Raw genomic sequence first — 18,624 nt, 5'->3', positions numbered from 1 at the left:
TGTTCCATAGATGAGAGAAATCATATGATAATTGTCTTTCTCTGCTTGACTTATTTCACTTAGCATTATCCTGCTCCAGTGCCGTCCATGTTGCAGCAAATGTTGAGAATTCGTTCTTTCTTATAGCTGAGTAATATTCCATATATACAATAGAAATTCCCATTTAAAAGGTTTCTAACCAAAGGACACCGACAAAACTAAAGAAACTCTTCCCCCATGGGCCTAACAACTCAGCTACATGCGTTCTTTTATAAAACCATTTTCAACAGCCTTGTCCCACCTCCACTTTCATGAATCCATTGCCAGTCCAAATGCCACCAGGGGATAGCAGCAGCTTCCCTACAGCCCAGACAAGTGTTCTTTCATATCTCTGCCTTATGGGTCTGTTAGTAGTGAAAATGGCCTTTGAGCAGATTAGCATTCAATCGGACCACTGCTTTCTATTAATAGAAAAAGAAGACTCATTGCATCTCACCAGAAGTGCTGGCAGGGCAGACCACTACTATGGAGCAATCCCCACTCCTGGATCTGCCTCCTCCATAGATCTCCCTTTGTTGACTCCAAAGGCTTCCAGAGACACTGCAATAAATAATGAGCAGCAGCCCCTGCACTATCAGTTAGCTCCTCACATGGAATAGCCAACTCTCTAGAGGGGAGACCATTTTCCCCAGTGATATTATCAGGATGGTTTCTATTCCCAGGGGTGTCCATGCCCCTTGTTCTAAGGCACAGGCCTGAGCTCATGAGTGTTAACTAGATCCCAAGTCCCACTTACCAGCAGAGAAGCAGCAATCACTAAAAAGTAATGCAAAGAAGGAAAGCTCAAAAAAACAGCAGAGAATTAAAATGAAGTACTACACATACCTGATTAACAAAAAAGAAGGCAGGAGTGAAAGAACAACAGAAGAGCAAAGGAACAAAAAACAGATGAGAGCAACAGAAAACTGATAGAAAAACAGGAGACCTGAATTCAAGCATATTCATAATTATATTAAATGCAAATGAAATAAATATTCCATCAAAGGCAGAGATTAAAAAATAGACTGCATAATAAACAAGAACCAACTATGTGCTCTTTACACACATACACCATTAATACAAAAGAAACACTATTAGTACAAAAACACTAAAATACAAAAATACAATACACTATTACAAAAAGGGGTTGAGAGTAAAAGGGTGGAAAAAGATATGCCACACAAACAAGGAGGTGGAATAGCTATAGTAATCTCAGACAAAATAATACTAAAAGGAATAAATAGTAAAAGGAATGCTACTAGAAATAAAGACATTTTATAATGATAAAAGAATGCATACATTAGGAAGATATAATAACCATCAATCTGTACATGCCTAATAACAGTGCAGCAAAAATACATGAAGCAAAGCTTGGGTTTTTCTAAGTGAAAATTGTGAAGTGACAAATTCACAATCATAGATGGAGACTTCAAGTGTCACCTTGGTAATTCATAGAAGTACTAATAGAAATGGTTAAAAGATAAAATCTAAATGGCACTATCAACCACCTTAACCTAACTGACCATTTTCAGAATATCACACCAAACAACTGCAGAACCTTCGTTCTTTCAAGGGCATGTGAAACATTCCCCAGGGTAGAACCATAAAATAAGTTTTTCCTAATTTCAAAAGATTGAAATCTTACAGAGTATATTCTCTACAACCGAATTAAATTGGGAATCATTAACAATAAGACAACTAGAAAAATATAAAATATTTGTAAATTAAAAAACCACACTTCCGAATAACAAATGGAACAAATAAGAAATCACAAGAAGTAGGGAATATGTTTAACCAAAAGGGAATAAAAACACAATGTATCAACATCTGTGGGATGAAGCTTTTGCAGTGCATGGATGGAAATTTATAGCTTTATACAATTGCTCAAGAAAAGAAGATCTCAAACTAACCAAGTTTCTACCTAAAGAAGCTAGATATAGAAGAGCAAATTAAACTCAAAGTAAATTGAAGGATGTAATTAATAAAGACTTTGAAACTTTCACATATTGCTAGCAGAAATATAAAACAGTGCAGCCACGTTGGAAAAGTTTGGCGGTTTCTTAAAAAGTTACTCATATACTTATCATATAATACACAGCAGTTCCACTCCAAGGTATTTATCCAAGCGAAATGCAAACATATATCCACAAAAAGAATTTTATATAGAAATGTTCATAGTAAGTTTGTTCATAATAACCAAAAACTAGAGACAACCCACGTCCATAAACAGGTGAAAGGGAAAACAAATTGTGGTATACCCATACAAAGGAATACAACTCAACAACAAAGGGGAAAGCCAGTGATACAAACAAGAACATGGATGCATCTCAAAACATGCTAAGTGGAAGAAGCCAGACTTGAAAGTATGGTATCATATATACCACATGAGTCCATTATATGAAATTCTAGAAAAGGCAAGACTAGCCTAGGGTGACAGAAAGCAGATCAAGTCTGGCGTTGGGAGTTGTGTCAGGGGATTTACTGCCAAGAGGCACGAGGAAACTTTAAGGGTGTCTGGAATGTTCTGTAATGTTGATTGTGGTGGTTTCTATCATATAGTTAAATATGTGATCAAAATAAGAGATTATTCTGTCAATTTATTACCCAATATATTCCTGAAAGACTAAAGCAGTAAATATGTTAAGTTAGAAAAACTAAGACAACATAAAGAGGGTATTTATCAAAATATAGAACTTTCGCAGGATGAGCTTTAGATCCACGGAGACCCACCGAGCTCTGAACCGAGGCGGTTTTGGAGAGTGAAATGTTGGTGGTTTTTTAAGGCACTCAGAGGGCGAAGAAAACAAAGAGAAGTCACAAGCCCAAAATAGAATAATACAGGCATTTATATTAACCTACAGAGTTTTTTTTCAAGAAAGGATGCTGTAGGCGGAGGAGGTTAAGATGGCGGAGGAGTAGGGGACCCCTTTTTCAGCTGGTCCCCTGAGTTGAGCTGGATAGGTACCAGACCCAGGAACATCCACGGAATCAGCCTGAGACGCAGGAAGATACATCTGGATCTCTACAAATGAACATCTCCAGCGCTGAGTATCGAGGTACGAAGCGGGGAGCCGTGAAACCGCGCACAGATATCGGAAGCTAAACAGAAGGGGGAGGGAGCCGCCGTGTCAGGGCGCCGGGAAGCGGTAGCCACCTGCAAGGGGGAGCGGACAGACCGCGGACCCGCACGCTTGAGACAGCAGGCTGAGAAGGGAGCTCCGGGAGCGCACGCGGGACGGCTGGCGGTTGGCGGGCCACCTGCACGGGGGAGCAGGCGGACTCGCGGACGGCACCCGCGAGACAACAGACTTAGAACGCGAGCTCCAGGAGCGCGCGCGCAGGGCGGCTGGCGGGCCACCTGCACCGGGGAGCGGGCGGACCGCGGACCCGCACTCTGGAAACGGCAGACTGAGTCCGTGAGCCGGGAGCGTGCACCACCAAGCATCTCACGGAGCTCCGGAGCTCCGGTGTGCTCACTGGATCGAGGCTGAGACCGGGAGCTCCGGGAGCGTCCGCGGGGCGGCTGGCGGCTGGAGGGCCACCTGCACGGGGGAGCAGGCGGACTCGCGGTCAGCACCCGTGAGACACCAGACTGAGACGGGGAGCTCCGGGAGCCCGCGCGGGGCGGCTGGCGGCTGGCGGGGTTGGAAACACAAAGGACAGAGACGTGCCGGCCCTGGAAGTGAGGGCTGGGACGCCGGGTGTGGGGCGCACAGCCCGGGATGCTGCAGGGTTGAGCAGCACCAACAGAAACAGAGTTAAAGTGGCCAGAACATCAGTGGAGAACGATCCGCGATCCCTCTGTTCTGAGACAGAGGCTGAATTTCAGCCGCTGCTGCTCTCTCAGAAGAGGCATAGCAAACCGCCAGGGAAAGCCGCCAGAGAACAAAAGCCCGGAAATACCGGCTCACAGGGTGCCCATCCCCATCCCCCCTCGCAAGGGACACAGAGACTCTACCCAAACAGGGTTTTCTGAGTACCGGCAGGCAGGCCCCTCCCCCAGAAGGCAGGCTGAAAAATCAAGAAGCCCACAACCCGGAGCGCCTGAGTGGCGCAGTCACCAAGCACCTGTCTTCGGATTAGGGTGTGATCACAACGCTCCGTAAGGAGTCCTTCATCGGGCTTCTCCACCGGGAACCTGCTTCTTCCTCTCCCACTCCTCTGCTTGGGTTCCCTTTCTTGCTGACTGTCTCTCTCTCTCTCAAATAAATAAATAAACTCTTTAAGGAAGAAGCCCACATCCCTAAGATCTCTATAAAACAAGGGCGCACGGCCTGGGTCCCAGTCAACACTTGGGCTCTGGACAACCCTGCAATCTCTCTTCATCAGAATGACGAGAAGGAGAAGTCCCCCCCAGCAAAGAAAAGATAATGAGTCTGTGGCCTCTGCCACAGAATTGGCCTCGGCCACAGAATTAATACATATGGATGTATCCCAATTATCAGAAATGGAATTCAGAGCAACAATGGTCAAGATGATGAGTAAACTTGAAAAAAGCATCAGAGAAAGCGTTGCTGAGAATATAGAATCCCTAAGGGCAGAAATGAGAGCGAATCTGACAGAAATTAAAAACTCAGTGGGCCAAATACAGTCAAAACTAGAGGCTCTGACGGCCAGGGTCACCGAGGCAGAGGAACGCGTTAGCGAATTGGAGGATGGGTTAGTAGAAGAAAAAACGAAAATAGAAGCTGGTCTTAAAAAAATCCACGCCCACGAATGTAGATTACGGGAGATTACTGACTCTATGAAACGATCCAATGTCAGAATCATCGGCATCCCTGAAGGGGTGGAGAAAAACAGAGGTCTAGAAGAGATATTTGAACAAATTGTAGCTGAAAACTTCCCTAATCTAGCAAGGGAAACAAGCATTCGTGTCCAAGAGGCAGAGAGGACCCCATCCAAGCTCAACCAGGACAAACCTACGCCACGGCATGTCATAGTGCAATTCGCAAATATTAGATCCAAGGATACAGTATTGAAAGCGGCCAGGGCAAAGAAATTTCTCACGTACCAAGGCAAAGGTATCAGGATTACGTCAGACCTGTCTACAGAGACCTGGAATGAGAGAAAGGCTTGGGGGGGCATTTTTAAAGCTCTTTCAGAGAAAAACATGCAGCCAAGGATCCTTTATCCAGCAAAGCTGTCATTCAGAATTGATGGAGAAATAAAGACGTTCCAAAATCGCCAATCATTAACCAATTTCGTAACCACGAAACCAGCCCTACAGGAGATATTAAGGGGGGCTCTATAAAGGTAAAAAGGCCCCAAGAGTGATACAGAGCAGCAAGTCACAACCGATACAAAGACTTTAAAGAGAAATGGCATCATTAAAATCATATCTGTCAATAATCTCTATCAATCTAAATGGCTTAAACTCTCCCATAAAACGCCACAGGGTTGCAGATTGGATAAAAAGACATGACCCATCCATTTGCTGTCTACAAGAGACTCATTTTGAACCCAAAGATGCATTCAGACTTAGAGTAAGGGGATGGAGTACCATCTTCCACGCAAATGGACCTCAAAAGAAAGCTGGAGTAGCAATTCTCATATCAGATAGACTGGATTTTAAACTAGAGGCCATAGAGAGAGATACAGAAGGGCACTATATTATTCTTAAAGGAAGTATTCAACAAGTGGATATGACAATTATTAATATATATGCCCCCAACAGGGGAGCAGCAAGATACACAAGCCAACTCTTAACCAAAATAAAGAGACATATAGATAAGAACACAGTAATAGTAGGGGACCTCAACACCCCACTATCAGAAATAGACAGAACACCCTGGCAAAAACTAAGCAAAGAATCAAAGGCTTTGAATGCCATACTCGACGAGTTGGACCTCATAGATATATATAGAACACTACACCCCAGAACCAAAGAATACTCATTCTATTCAAATGCCCATGGAACATTCTCAAGAATAGATCATGCTCTGGGACACAAAACAGGTCTCAGCCAATACCAAAAGATTGAAATTATCCCCTGCATATTCTCAGACCACAACGCTCTGAAATTGGAACTCAACCACAAGGAAAAACCTGGAAGAAACTCAAACACTTGGAGGCTAAGAACCATCCTGCTCAAGAATGACTCGATAAACCAGGAAATCAAAAAACAAATTAAACAATTTATGGAGACCAACGAGAATGAATACACAACGGTCCAAAACCTATGGGATACTGCAAAGGCAGTCCTAAGGGGGAAATACATAGCCATCCAAGCCTCACTCAAAAGAATAGAAAAATCTAAAATGCAGTTTCTATATTCTCACCTCAAGAAACTGGAACAGCAACAGAGGGACAGGCCTAACCCACTGACAAGGAAGGAGTTGACCAAGATTAGAGCAGAAATCAATGAATTAGAGACCAGAACCACAGTAGAGCAGATCAACAGGACTAGAAGCTGGTTCTTTGAGAGAATCCATAAAATTGATAGACCACTGGCAAAACTTGTCCAAAAACAAAGAGAAAGGACTGAGATTATTAAAATTATGACTGAAAAGGGAGAGGTCACGACCAGCACCATTGAAATTGCAAGGATTATTAGAAACTTTTATCAACAGCTATATGCCAAAAAACTAAACAATCTGGAAGAGATGGAGGCCTTCCTGGAAACCTATAAACTACCAAGACTGAAACAGGAAGAAATAGATTTCTTAAATAGGCCAATTAACTATGAAGAAATTGAGTCAGTGATAAACAACCTTCCAAATAATAAAACTCCAGGCCCAGACGGTTTTCCTGGGGAATTCTACCAAACATTCAAAGAAGAAATAATACCTATTCTCCTAAAGCTATTTCAAAAAATAGAAACAGAAGGAAAGCTACCAAACTCATTCTATGAGGCTAATATTACCTTGATCCCCAAACCAGGCAAAGACCCCCTCAAAAAGGAGAATTACAGACCGATTTCTCTAATGAATATGGATGCCAAAATCCTCAACAAGATCCTTGCTAATAGAATCCAACAGTACATTAAAAGGATTATCCATCATGACCAAGTGGGATTCATACCTGGGATGCAAGCATGGTTCAACACTCGCAAATCAATCAATGTGATACATCATATCAACAAGAAAAGACTCAAGAACCATATGATCCTCTCAATTGATGCAGAAAAAGCATTTGACAAAATACAGCATCCTTTCCTGATTAAAACCCTTCAGAGTGTAGGAATAGAGGGTACATTTCTCAATCTCATAAAAGCCATCTATGAAAAGCCTACTGCAAGCATTATTCTCAATGGGGAAAAGCTGGAAGCCTTTCCCTTAAGATCAGGAACACGACAAGGATGCCCACTCTCGCCACTATTATTCAACATAGTACTAGAAGTCCTTGCAACAGCAATCAGAAGACAAAAAGGGATCAAAGGTATCCAAATCGGCAAAGAAGAAGTCAAACTGTCTCTCTTTGCAGATGACATGATACTCTATATGGAAAACCCAAAGGAATCCACTCCCAAACTATTAGAAGTTATAGAACAATTCAGTAAGGTGGCAGGATACAAAATCAATGCCCAGAAATCAGTTGCATTTCTATACACGAATAACGAGACTGAAGAAAGAGAAATTAGGGAATCCATCCCATTTACAATAACACCAAAAACCATGCGTTACCTTGGAATTAACTTAACCAGAGACGTAAAGGACCTATATGCTAGAAACTATAGATCACTTTTGAAAGATATTGAGGAAGACATAAAAAGATGGAAAAATATTCCATGCTCATGGATTGGAAGAATTAACATAGTTAAAATGTCCATACTACCCAGAGCAATCTACACTTTCAATGCTATCCCGATCAAAATACCGAGGACATTTTTCAAAGAACTGGAACAAATAGTCCTTAAATTTGTATGGAACCAGAAAAGGCCCCGAATCTCCAAGGAACTGTTGAAAAGGAAAAACAAAGCTGGGGGCATCACAATGCCGGATTTCGAGCTGTACTACAAAGCTGTGATCACAAAGACAGCATGGTACTGGCACAAAAACAGACACATCGACCAATGGAACAGAATAGAGAACCCAGAAATGGACCCTCGGCTCTTTGGGCAACTAATCTTTGATAAAGCAGGAAAAAACATCCGGTGGAAAAAAGACAGTCTCTTCAATAAATGGTGCTGGGAAAATTGGACAGCTACATGCAAAAGAATGAAACTTGACCACTCTCTCACACCATACACAAAAATAAACTCCAAATGGATGAAAGACCTCAATGTGAGACAGGAATCCATCAAAATTCTAGAGGAGAACATAGGCAACAACTTCTATGACATCGGCCAGAGCAACCTTTTTCACGACACATCTCCAAAGGCAAGAGAAATAAAAGATAAAATGAACTTATGGGACTTTATCAGGATAAAGAGCTTCTGCACAGCCAAGGAAACAGTCAAAAAAACTAAGAGACAGCCCACGGAATGGGAGAATATATTTGCAAAGGACACCACAGATAAAGGACTGGTATCCAAGATCTACAAAGAACTTCTCAAACTCAATACACGAGAAACAAATAAACAAATCATAAAATGGGCAGAAGATATGAACAGACACTTTTCCAATGAAGACATACAAATGGCTAACAGACACATGAAAAAATGTTCAAAATCATTAGCCATCAGGGAAATTCAAATCAAAACCACACTGAGATACCACCTTACGCCAGTTAGAATGGCAAAGATAGACAAGGCAAGAAACAACAATTGTTGGAGAGGATGTGGAGAAAGGGGATCCCTCCTACATTGTTGGTGGGAATGCAAGTTGGTACAGCCACTCTGGAAAACAGTGTGGAGGTCCCTTAAAAAGTTAAAAATTGAACTACCCTATGACCCAGCCATTGCACTACTGGGTGTTTACCCCAAAGATACAGACGTAGTAAAGAGAAGGGCCATATGCACCCCAATGTTCATAGCTGCATTGTCCACAATAGCCAAATCATGGAAGGAGCCGAGATGCCCTTCAACAGATGACTGGATTAAGAAGCTGTGGTCCATATATACAATGGAATATTACTCAGCTATCAGAAAGAACGAATTCTCAACATTTGCTGCAACATGGACGGCACTGGAGGAGATAATGCTAAGTGAAATAAGTCAAGCAGAGAAAGACAATTATCATATGATTTCTCTCATCTATGGAACATAAGAACTAGGATGATCGGTAGGGGAAGAAAGGGATAAAGAAAAGGGGGGTAATCAGAAGGGGGAATGAAACATGAGAGACTATGGACTATGAGAAACAAACTGAAGACTTCAGAGGGGAGGGGGTGGGGGAATGGGATAGACTGGTGATGGGTAGTAAGGAGGGCACGTATTGCATGGTGCACTGGGTGTTATACGCAACTAATGAAGCATCAAACTTTACATCGGAATCTGGGGATGTACTGTATGGTGATTAACATAATATAATAAAATAAAAAATATATATATATAGAACTTTCTAAGTTGAGAAATTAACTTGTATGTCTGAATAACCAACTAAATATTACAAAAAGTTAATATTTTAATTATGCAAAGAACTCACTCAAACTCACCAGGATAAAAGCAAAAGTGATACATGGGCAAAGATGGGAATACAGAATTCACAAACTAAAACCAAAATGTCCAACCCATCCAGAAATTAAGGAAATGTAAATATTTTCAACTCTATAAATTAACAATTTTCCAAACTTTTTGGAAAATATTTTGTCACCATATATTTTTTCAAGCATTAAAATGTACCTTTCAATCCAGTAAACCCATTTCTAAGACTCTATCTTAAGAAAATAGTAATTTTTAAGAAGTAGCTATATGTAAAAATGTTGCTTGTTGCAATATTTGTAGTAGTAAAACACTAGAATGGTTAAGTAAATTATGGTTTATTCACCTGATAAAATATTATATAACCATAAAAGTAGATTCCTATAAAGCCTATCTAAGCACAAAGAAAACCACTTAAAAGCTAGACATAAAATTTGTATGTGTACTGTTTAGTATTTTAAAATGTCTTCAAAAAACAATTATTAAAAATATGTATACAAAACTAGAATTGACTCTGCCAGCATTTGTGTTGGGAAACTGGGATTATGGGTGTTTGTCTTTCTCTGTATATCTGAACTTTGATGTAATCATAAGTCTTTTAGGTATATTTGTTTAAAACCTTAGGATGGACGAGGGCAGGACAAACACTTACTCAGCATTGTCGGTATCTATATTATTGTTTTCCTTCCCGAAGGCAGAGGCCATGAACACACAGTTAATGATGACGGTGCAGATGATGAACATACTGAACAACGTGACTGCTGTCTGTTAAGGCAGGTACACTACAGGGTGGCACATGTCATCAATCATAATGAAGGCTGTGGGCATACCTCCAGGTCTCCTTTTCTGCAGGTGCATCTGTCTGCTTACTGTGAGTGTTGGCGAAGAACAACTCATAGCTGTCCCCTCCCCTGAGGAACCACTCCATCCTGCTTCCCTCTTTCCTTCTCCAGAGAGCACTCCTCAACTAAATCACTTAAATAAGAATCCCCATCTCAGGCTCTGCTTCTAGGGAATCCAACCTGAATAGTTATTCCTTCCCATGCCCCCAGTACTTCATTATGTCTACCAGTCTATGTCTTTCTCACCTCTCCCAGTCTAAAACTGCCTAGTGTTTCCACTACCTGCTGCACACATCAGGAATGTCTTTACTCTTTACTCTTTAAGACTGAGGTTGGAAGCTCAAAGTCTTAAGAGTCTGGGGAGTAATTTAAGTGGGTGAAATGGGCGGATGCTGGGTCACAGAGAGGGGTGAAGATGTGGTAAAGCAGAGTTTGCACAGCCCCTCTGAAAGAGGCAGTGGTTCCTCACTACACCAATTTTTGCCAGGTAGGAATGCAGGCCTAGTCTTTACAGAGGTTCCATCTTCAAAAGATGCTGGAAATCTGGACTTTTAACATTATAGGTGTTTCCATAAAATTTTAAACACCGTGTAGGTCCAATACAACACATTTAGCAGCTAAATACAGAACACAGGTTGACAGTTTGCAACCTTTGTTTGGGTCTCAACTTAGATGTTCCTTTCTCCAGGAAGTCATCCTGGATGCCCTCAAAGCACAGCTACCACTCCCAAACTGTCCATCTCACTAACGAAATCACCTGCCTTTTGGGCCCATCTCCTTCTGAGGCCACAGGATCCCAGAGCTGGGCCAAGTCTTGTTCACACACAGCACTAGCACAGCCCCCGCTGTGCAGCAATAGGCACTCAGCCAGTATTTGTTCCAAGAATGAGCTAATTCCACTCAACAAGTATGTGAACAATCTGGGGCTCTTGCACTTTTCACATGACCTTGACTTAGTAAAAGATGCAATGAAAAGATATGAATGGACCGAGATTTTGATGGCTAAACTTCGGATTGGATTGAAAGGCCCCAAAATGAATAAGGCACGCTTGGCACTGAAGCGGTAGATTGTTCTCTTTTTGTTCAACACCATAAATGTCTGCAAAAACAAACAAACACAACAAGAATTACATGTAGTGACAAAACAATATTTATCATGAGTTCATTTAGAAAAAATTCAGTGGAACCAGACTGAGGTGTCACTTGGCTTATTATGATCATGACAGTTTCTAATTGGACTGCTGTCATTCTGAAGTCCGAGGTGCTTTCTGATCAGCCTACACTGTGGTTCTGGACACCAACAGTTCTACTATGTGGCCTAGGTCTCACTCAGAGTCCCAAGATAAGTACTGAGCTGTGGACTGTTCAACCAGTGGAATACTCTGGAGACTCCAGAAATGGAGCATATAGTCCCTGCAGATAAACAAGGGTGGAGACTAGTAACTGGGGAGAACAAAACCCTTCATATTGTACTCCATGGTATGTATCTATGGAGATAAGAACTAGAAGGGAACTTGGAGAGATGGAAGTAGTGTTGAACATTCACATTCAGCAGATTAAATTATTTTGATTACAAATGAAAACTTCATAACAAATCTTAGAATAGTCAAGAACCTAGAGAGTCCATATTGTCGTACCTGAGCAGTTCTACATGAGATAGTCTGTCAATCAATTCTAACCTTGAGGATCATCAACAAGTCATCAAGTTTCCCAGACTTGCTCTCCCATTCTCCCCACAGACATTCAGGCAAATCTGACCGTGATTCCCAACTGGTGGGAAAGGACCTACAGAAGGCATCTGGAAATGCATGTGGGTGTTTTTGAATGTCTGTCACAATTACTGAAGGCCCTACTGGCCTTTATTGGATAGGTCTAGGGATGCCAAACCTGAGACAGATCTGCTAAATGATATGTTGTCCCATCCAAAATGCCCACTGGGCTCCACTGAAGAATACCTTACATGCACCCATTTCTTCCTAGTATGTCTTCCTGGGCTTTGGGAATGAAGCAGACACTGGACAACAACCCATCACTCACAGGCTTCTAACATCAACACCCAGACCTCCTTCTTTCCATTTAGCCATAATCTGGCTATTCCCTTGCATGTCCCTAAGGTTGTTAGTTACAAAAGCCTTCACAGAATGAGGGTCATTCCTTTTTCCCCATGTCTCTGCTCCTTTAAGATTTGCAAAAGTACTACTTGACATGTAATCCAGTATGCTCTTATACAGAAAAGACAGGCCTTGTCACCCAGGCCCAATATAGCAGGTGGATGCTGCCTTAGCTGAGGTACCAGAACTTCAGTCACTGCCAACCATCAACTGTCCTTCGTTGAGTTGTTGGAACTTACTTGTCTGCTGGCCATCTGGCTGCAGGAAAAAATGGAGTAGGATATTTTCTGTTGCCTCTATAACAAAAGGAAATGGGCCACAGAGTTCTTTGAAAGCTATGATCTCAGGAGCCCAAGACCCACTTTAGGGATTCTGGGCTCTTCCTTTGGATAGAAAGACAATTTTAGGGCAGAGAGCAAACCTCTCCTTGAGGTGGGTCACCCCAGATTAATAGGTGGCATGATATGGCTCGGCCTCTTTACCCCTTGATATTTTATTAATGCCATCTCTGACTGCCTTAAATATTTCAACTAATGGTGTATTTAACTACACTCACCAGGGTTTTAATTATTAAAATGATAGGTACCATCTCCTTCTGTCTGCTTGCTGACTCCACCGCTTTCTCTGTAGCTCTTCAAAATGGAAATTTCTAAAGATAGGAAGTAGCTTTAGACTACAGAAGGAGCCCCTGGGTTTGAGTCACAACTCCATTCCTTACCAGTTGATTGGCCTGGCCTAATCCACTTCCCCATCTAGTCGTTGGATTCCTCATCTTCGAGGTCGAGTGCTAACTACCACATATATCTCACCTGACTACTGAGAGTACCGACCACATGGGGTCGTGGGTGTGCAGAGCTCTAAAAAAGTATCATGTCTTCTGATTTAAAGGGAGAGCCCAGCCTGAGAAGAGATGATTCTAGAACAGAACCTATCCTTCCAGGACTATTTGCAGCGCACCAAGCTGCTGCCTACTCCGGCCCTGAGGCAGAAGACCTCCAGCAGTCAGCTCACATTTAACAACTCTGCCTCCAAGAAGGCCCTGGAATTCTGGGGCATAAGAAGGAGAAATACTGGAGTGTTTTTGTTCCCTCATCTCTCAGCTCCTTTCTTGTTCTTCTCACTCACACCCCACTTTCCTCTATACACACAGTTCCCATCTGGCCTGGTAACTCTAGGTCTTTCCCAATACAAGAACATACCAGGCAACATTTCTCTGGAGAGTTCAATTTCTTATGGTTGCCAGCAGAGAATGGTCTCAGTATCTCATATTTTTAGGACTGCTTCCCAAATTTTCTTCCTCTCTGAACTAAGTCTGGTGAGGTAGGTTTTCCATTCTCAGCTGGATCACACAGTGAGATGATGATGGTAAGGTCTTCTGAGCTTTTCCTGAAGGGGGAGGACTGTCCTCATCGCCCCAGTCTTTGAAACAGCCATTAGAAGAGCCCAGAGCTCACATTTCCTCACTCAGAAGCCCCTTTAAGGAAATTTACTAGAATTTCCCTACAAGAACTACCTTCAGGTAGGTTAAACAGCAAGCCTATCATATATTAGCATGGGATTTACATAAAATCTCCATATGCCCAGTTCATTCCATATTCTTTGACTTCATTTATTGAACTTCTATTATGTGTCATGTTGGTCTATGGCTCAGGCCTCGAAAAATCTCATTTAGTAGCCTAAAAAGCCTATAGTTGAGGAGTTTTCTGAGGAAAACTCTTATTACTGAAATATTCATCTTTCATATAGGCCTAATGCTTTACAGTTTATAAAGTGCTTCCATATCATGTCCATATTATAGGAAGCTGGCATGATCCCCATTTTACAGATCAGAAAAATGAGGATTAGTGAAGTGGTTTATCCAAAGTCAAAAAGCCAATCACTTACATGGCTTACACCCAATCTTTCTGTTAGTCCAGTCCTCTTTCCATGACACCATTTATGTTTTTTCTGTTTTCCTTTTAACCTTCCTGCTACTCCTAGTCCTCCTCTTCCTTGCCAAAACATATATTACAGAGAGAAAATGAGGGCTGAAAGAGGTTTTCAGGAGTATGAAGACAACAACAAGTGGTGATAACAAAGGAGGACAGACATCCCTGCAAACTCCAAGATCAGTGTTTGGGAATTCTTGTAACAGTCATTATAACTGCATGGTTAGAACACCCCAGACCCCCATTCAATTACCTTATGATTTCTGTAGAATGGGTCCAAGTCTTCCAGGGGCCTTGCTATCAGCTCATGGGGAATGTCACCATAGAGTTTGGGCAACTTCCTGGAGACCTTTAGGTCAAGCTGAGGCCGAGGCTGGGGTTCTGCTGTTGTCTGGTCTTTGCACTTCTTTTTCTCATTTTGGATGGCAATCCTCTTCTCAATTGCAGCCAGAGTGTCGGAAGTGAAGGGACGGAAATTCCGCTCATCTGGAAAGATCACTGGGTAGCACCTGTCATCCATCTTCATCCTTGAGACAGAGATAAGCAGTAGATCCTCAGAGAGCTCTGAGGTAGAAATCACACAGCCTGCCCTGGAATTCCACTCTCCAAGGATGTGTCATGGGGGGCTATAAGAATTAAGTAAAGTGAGGGGGCTTGGGAGCTCATGGGCTGTGGAGCAGGTCAGAAGAGGTGACCACCATTGTGGATACAGCAGGAATTTTGGGCACAGGGAAGACCAAAGCAGGCCATCATTCCTGGAGGACCTGGGTATAAGTGACAAGTTAAGTTCAGGAACAATGAGCAGAAGAAGCCCAGTATCTAAAACTGAGACCAAAGCATTGAGCAAGACAGTAAGACTGAACCCGCCAAACTACTGAAGTGGGGACTGCAGATGGTGGCCCAGTGGCCACAGTGTGAACAGGAACAGAAAGGATAGGGAATTAAGTGGGACATAGCTATGGGTTGCAAAATCAAAACTATAGGTGCATGCGTCTTCTCATTGTTTGGTCAGCAAAGTTCTTCAAATGTGATGGAATGGAAACAAAAAGGCTAGAAACATAGGTGCAAACATTTATACTAACACCTATGATTCTATGCCAAGTCTCTTACTTCTGAGACCCTGATCTGGCAGAAATGAGACCCCAAGAAAGCAGAAAGGATTTGCCAAAGCTAATAGGGTAATTCTGCCATGGGATAATAGCTGTACTGGCCCCTATCCCTGACAGCCCTTTCTACAATGACTTCCTCTACAACCTGAAATTTAAAAATAGTCTGTGAGAAAATGCAGTAGTGCTCAGTACCTTTACTCCCCATGCTAGGCATCCTCTTCCTTTCTTATATACCTGAATGCCAATCTAATATTGATTCCCAAGGCACTCCAGAGAATTAAAATGGGTAATCTAACATAGCATTGGTTTGCTCATTCAGCAACCATGTACTCAGTGTCTGTTCTAGGAACATGGCTAGGCACTAATGGAGAAGAAACAATAGCCCCTCCTCCTAGTCCTACAAATTATGCTGCCCTGGTGCAGTAGTGGTGAAGACAGATAAAAGACGGGAAATTACAACAGAGTATGACAGATGCTAACATAGGAAGAAGTAGAGGGTGCTATGTCTGTGCATGAGATAGGTGTCTAACTGGTCTTGGGGAATCAGGGATGATCTGCCAAAGCTTTAATGTCCCAGTTGAGACCTGAAGAGGATGTAAGACATAGACAAGAAAAAAAGGAGGACAACATTAGAATGTGGTAAGAGAAACAAACAGTATGTACAGGGTCCCATGGATGAAAAAGAACATGGTGTCCATCAACAGGTTCTGTCTGCCAGGGATGGAGATTTTGTGGGATGGAATGGCCAGATAAGGCTCCAGTCAGCATTGAGAGAGCGTGGGGGGCCCGATAATCCTTAGTAAATATCATGGATTTCACCCTGAGGGTAATGGGGAGTTGCTAAAGAGTGGGTTGTTGTTTTCGTTGTTGTTGTTACAGAGGAGTAACAATATCAGGTTTTTAAAAAATATCCCTCTTACTGATGAGACTGGATAGGACTTGGGGCGAGGGGCTGAAGGAGGTGAGGACCTGGAACTGCAGAGATTATTGCAACAATCACAACCACTAAGGATGACTTAATGGAGTGGTTGGATCTGATAGTCACTTAATAGTCTTAACAAGTGATTTATGGGGAGGGAGAAATTTGAGGGACAGGAAGGAGCTGAGGTTCCTGGCTTGGGAGCTGGGTCAACACAGTGCCGCTCATGCAGACAGACAGCACTAGGGAAGGAAGAGGCTTTGAGGGAATAAAGCGAATTTAAAACAGATGAGGTCGAAGTTGTTTGTGGAACCCGCAAACAGAGAAAACCAGGAGGCATTTGAATACAGAGCAATCATAGCTTACACATGTTAGCCTCTGAAAAAAAAAAAGCATATAAGAAAAAAAAACAATCAAACTTCTCTTGAAAATCCCTCAGGAAGGCACCATACTGAAGAGGCATCCCAACTCAGCGGCCAACAAGGTCAATACGGACAATTTTTCTTCCAGTGCCAGAACAGAGCACCCTTTCTTCAGTTAATCCACAAATTGGTCAGTTTGTGTTAAGGGCCATGATAAAGGTAACGTATGTGTCTTTAAACACACTAAGGGTAATGTGATGTGCATATTCTGAGTCATATGTCAGCTGAGATGACACAGGGAATCTAGATTCACTGCATTCTGTTCCATTCATTCAGGGTCAAGCTCTTTATGGAGGTGCCTGGATGATGGAATTGGCCACACTACTTAAATTATTCTTTCTCTTCCCACCCCTCCACTCCTCTTCCCTTCCATTCCACTCCCCTCTCTCTCATAAACATATATGATTGAATTGGTATAAATGAAGTGGAAAACAATGAGGCTTTACTGTATTTGGTTCTAGAGCTCATGAAAGACATTTGAGACAGGGAAGTCCTCTGCAGTCAACATCATATGAATGTTAGGTGATTGATCCTAGAAAATGTTAGGTGAGCCTAGAAAGCCCCTGGATGGTAAAAACTAGACCTCATGCTAAGTTATAGCAAGGAATCCAGTGCAGGGCTTCTATCATGATAAGGAGACTATTAAAGAAGAAACTGGACACTCTGCCCCTGTTGTTCTGACCCTGGGGATATTCACTCAATTTCTAGTAGAAAAGAGGCTTGATGGAAATAAGTAACACAAATAAAATTGAAAACCCCAGAAACCATGCACATTAAAATTTGTTATAGATGCTGAAATAACTAAAGAATCACGTGTTAAAGTTAATATTGGAAATTACAAAAATTGAACTTGGAATAAGAGGACTTTATAAAAATTATCAACTCAAATAAATCTGACAAAATAAAATCACATGCAGTAAAATTTTCTTAATAACTGAAAAAACTGATGAAAGAATGAAATATTTTTAATAAAAGCAGACTCAGGAAAATTGGACTGTAGAAATAGAGGCTGTGCATGCAAAATTAATTAAATTAATAAAAATCAATATGGTATAATTGGTAAAATTTGGAATGATTTAAATGTTTGTTGTAAAACTTCTACCTCAAACACTTGATTCTGAAATTTTTATCTGTACAGAAATAGACTGCATTGCACGGAAAATTGTTTGAAGAATTAAACTGGCTAAAGTACAATTCTTTCCCAAGCTTCACTAATAATCAAGTATGATGGCAAATTTTTCAGACACTGAATGACTCTTTACAAAAAAAAAATTATTTGAGTATATGCTTCCAAACAATGAAAAGAGAATCCAAAAAATGGCAGATGCTTGAAACCCCAAACACAGTATACCTAACCCAAGAGTGGAAAAAAAAAAAATTCCAGGGTAACTGCACTACAATCAGCTAAAAGAAGCAATTGAGCCAACTAAAATTAGAAGTCAGAGAGCCCTAAGAAAAACCCTTCGAGAATAAAGTAAATTCTCTGTAACAAAAAATATGATTAAGCAACTGGTTTCCTAATAAGTAAAAAAGAAAGGCAATTAGAAGTTCCATCAAAACAATGGCTCTTTGGAAAGTCATGTTTTACGTATGAAGCCAATTAAATGGCTTGAGCAGCTGATAGAGGAGGAAAAAAAGAAAGTCCACTTGATCTTGACACTTAGGACATTCTTCCTCATGCAACAGAAGGTCACTGACATCAGAGTCCATTACCTTTTCTCTGGGTCTAAATATGGTACTTGGTTTTAGAGACTA

General features: G+C 41.7%; 1 protein-coding gene across 1 annotated transcript in view; it reads right to left on the bottom strand.

Annotated features, from left to right (window-relative positions):
* The window catches only part of SCN11A (sodium voltage-gated channel alpha subunit 11), an 87,294-nt gene extending 72,355 nt beyond the window's left edge, over positions 1 to 14,939 (bottom strand). Inside the window, exons 1-3 of the mRNA XM_002930005.4 lie at positions 14,673 to 14,939; positions 11,361 to 11,479; positions 10,191 to 10,292 (exon numbers count right to left, since the gene is read on the bottom strand). Of these exons, the coding sequence (XP_002930051.1) occupies positions 10,191 to 10,292; positions 11,361 to 11,479; positions 14,673 to 14,939 (488 nt within the window). The remainder of the gene's footprint in view (positions 1 to 10,190; positions 10,293 to 11,360; positions 11,480 to 14,672) is intronic.
* Between the last annotated feature and the right edge of the window lie 3,685 nt (positions 14,940 to 18,624).

The sequence above is a fragment of the Ailuropoda melanoleuca genome, chromosome 6 (assembly GCF_002007445.2).
Source record: "Ailuropoda melanoleuca isolate Jingjing chromosome 6, ASM200744v2, whole genome shotgun sequence".
In the NCBI taxonomy this organism is placed as follows: Eukaryota; Metazoa; Chordata; class Mammalia; order Carnivora; family Ursidae; genus Ailuropoda; species Ailuropoda melanoleuca.
The sequence above is the reverse complement of the archived record's forward strand: the minus strand, read 5'-3'. Positions and strand labels throughout refer to the sequence as shown.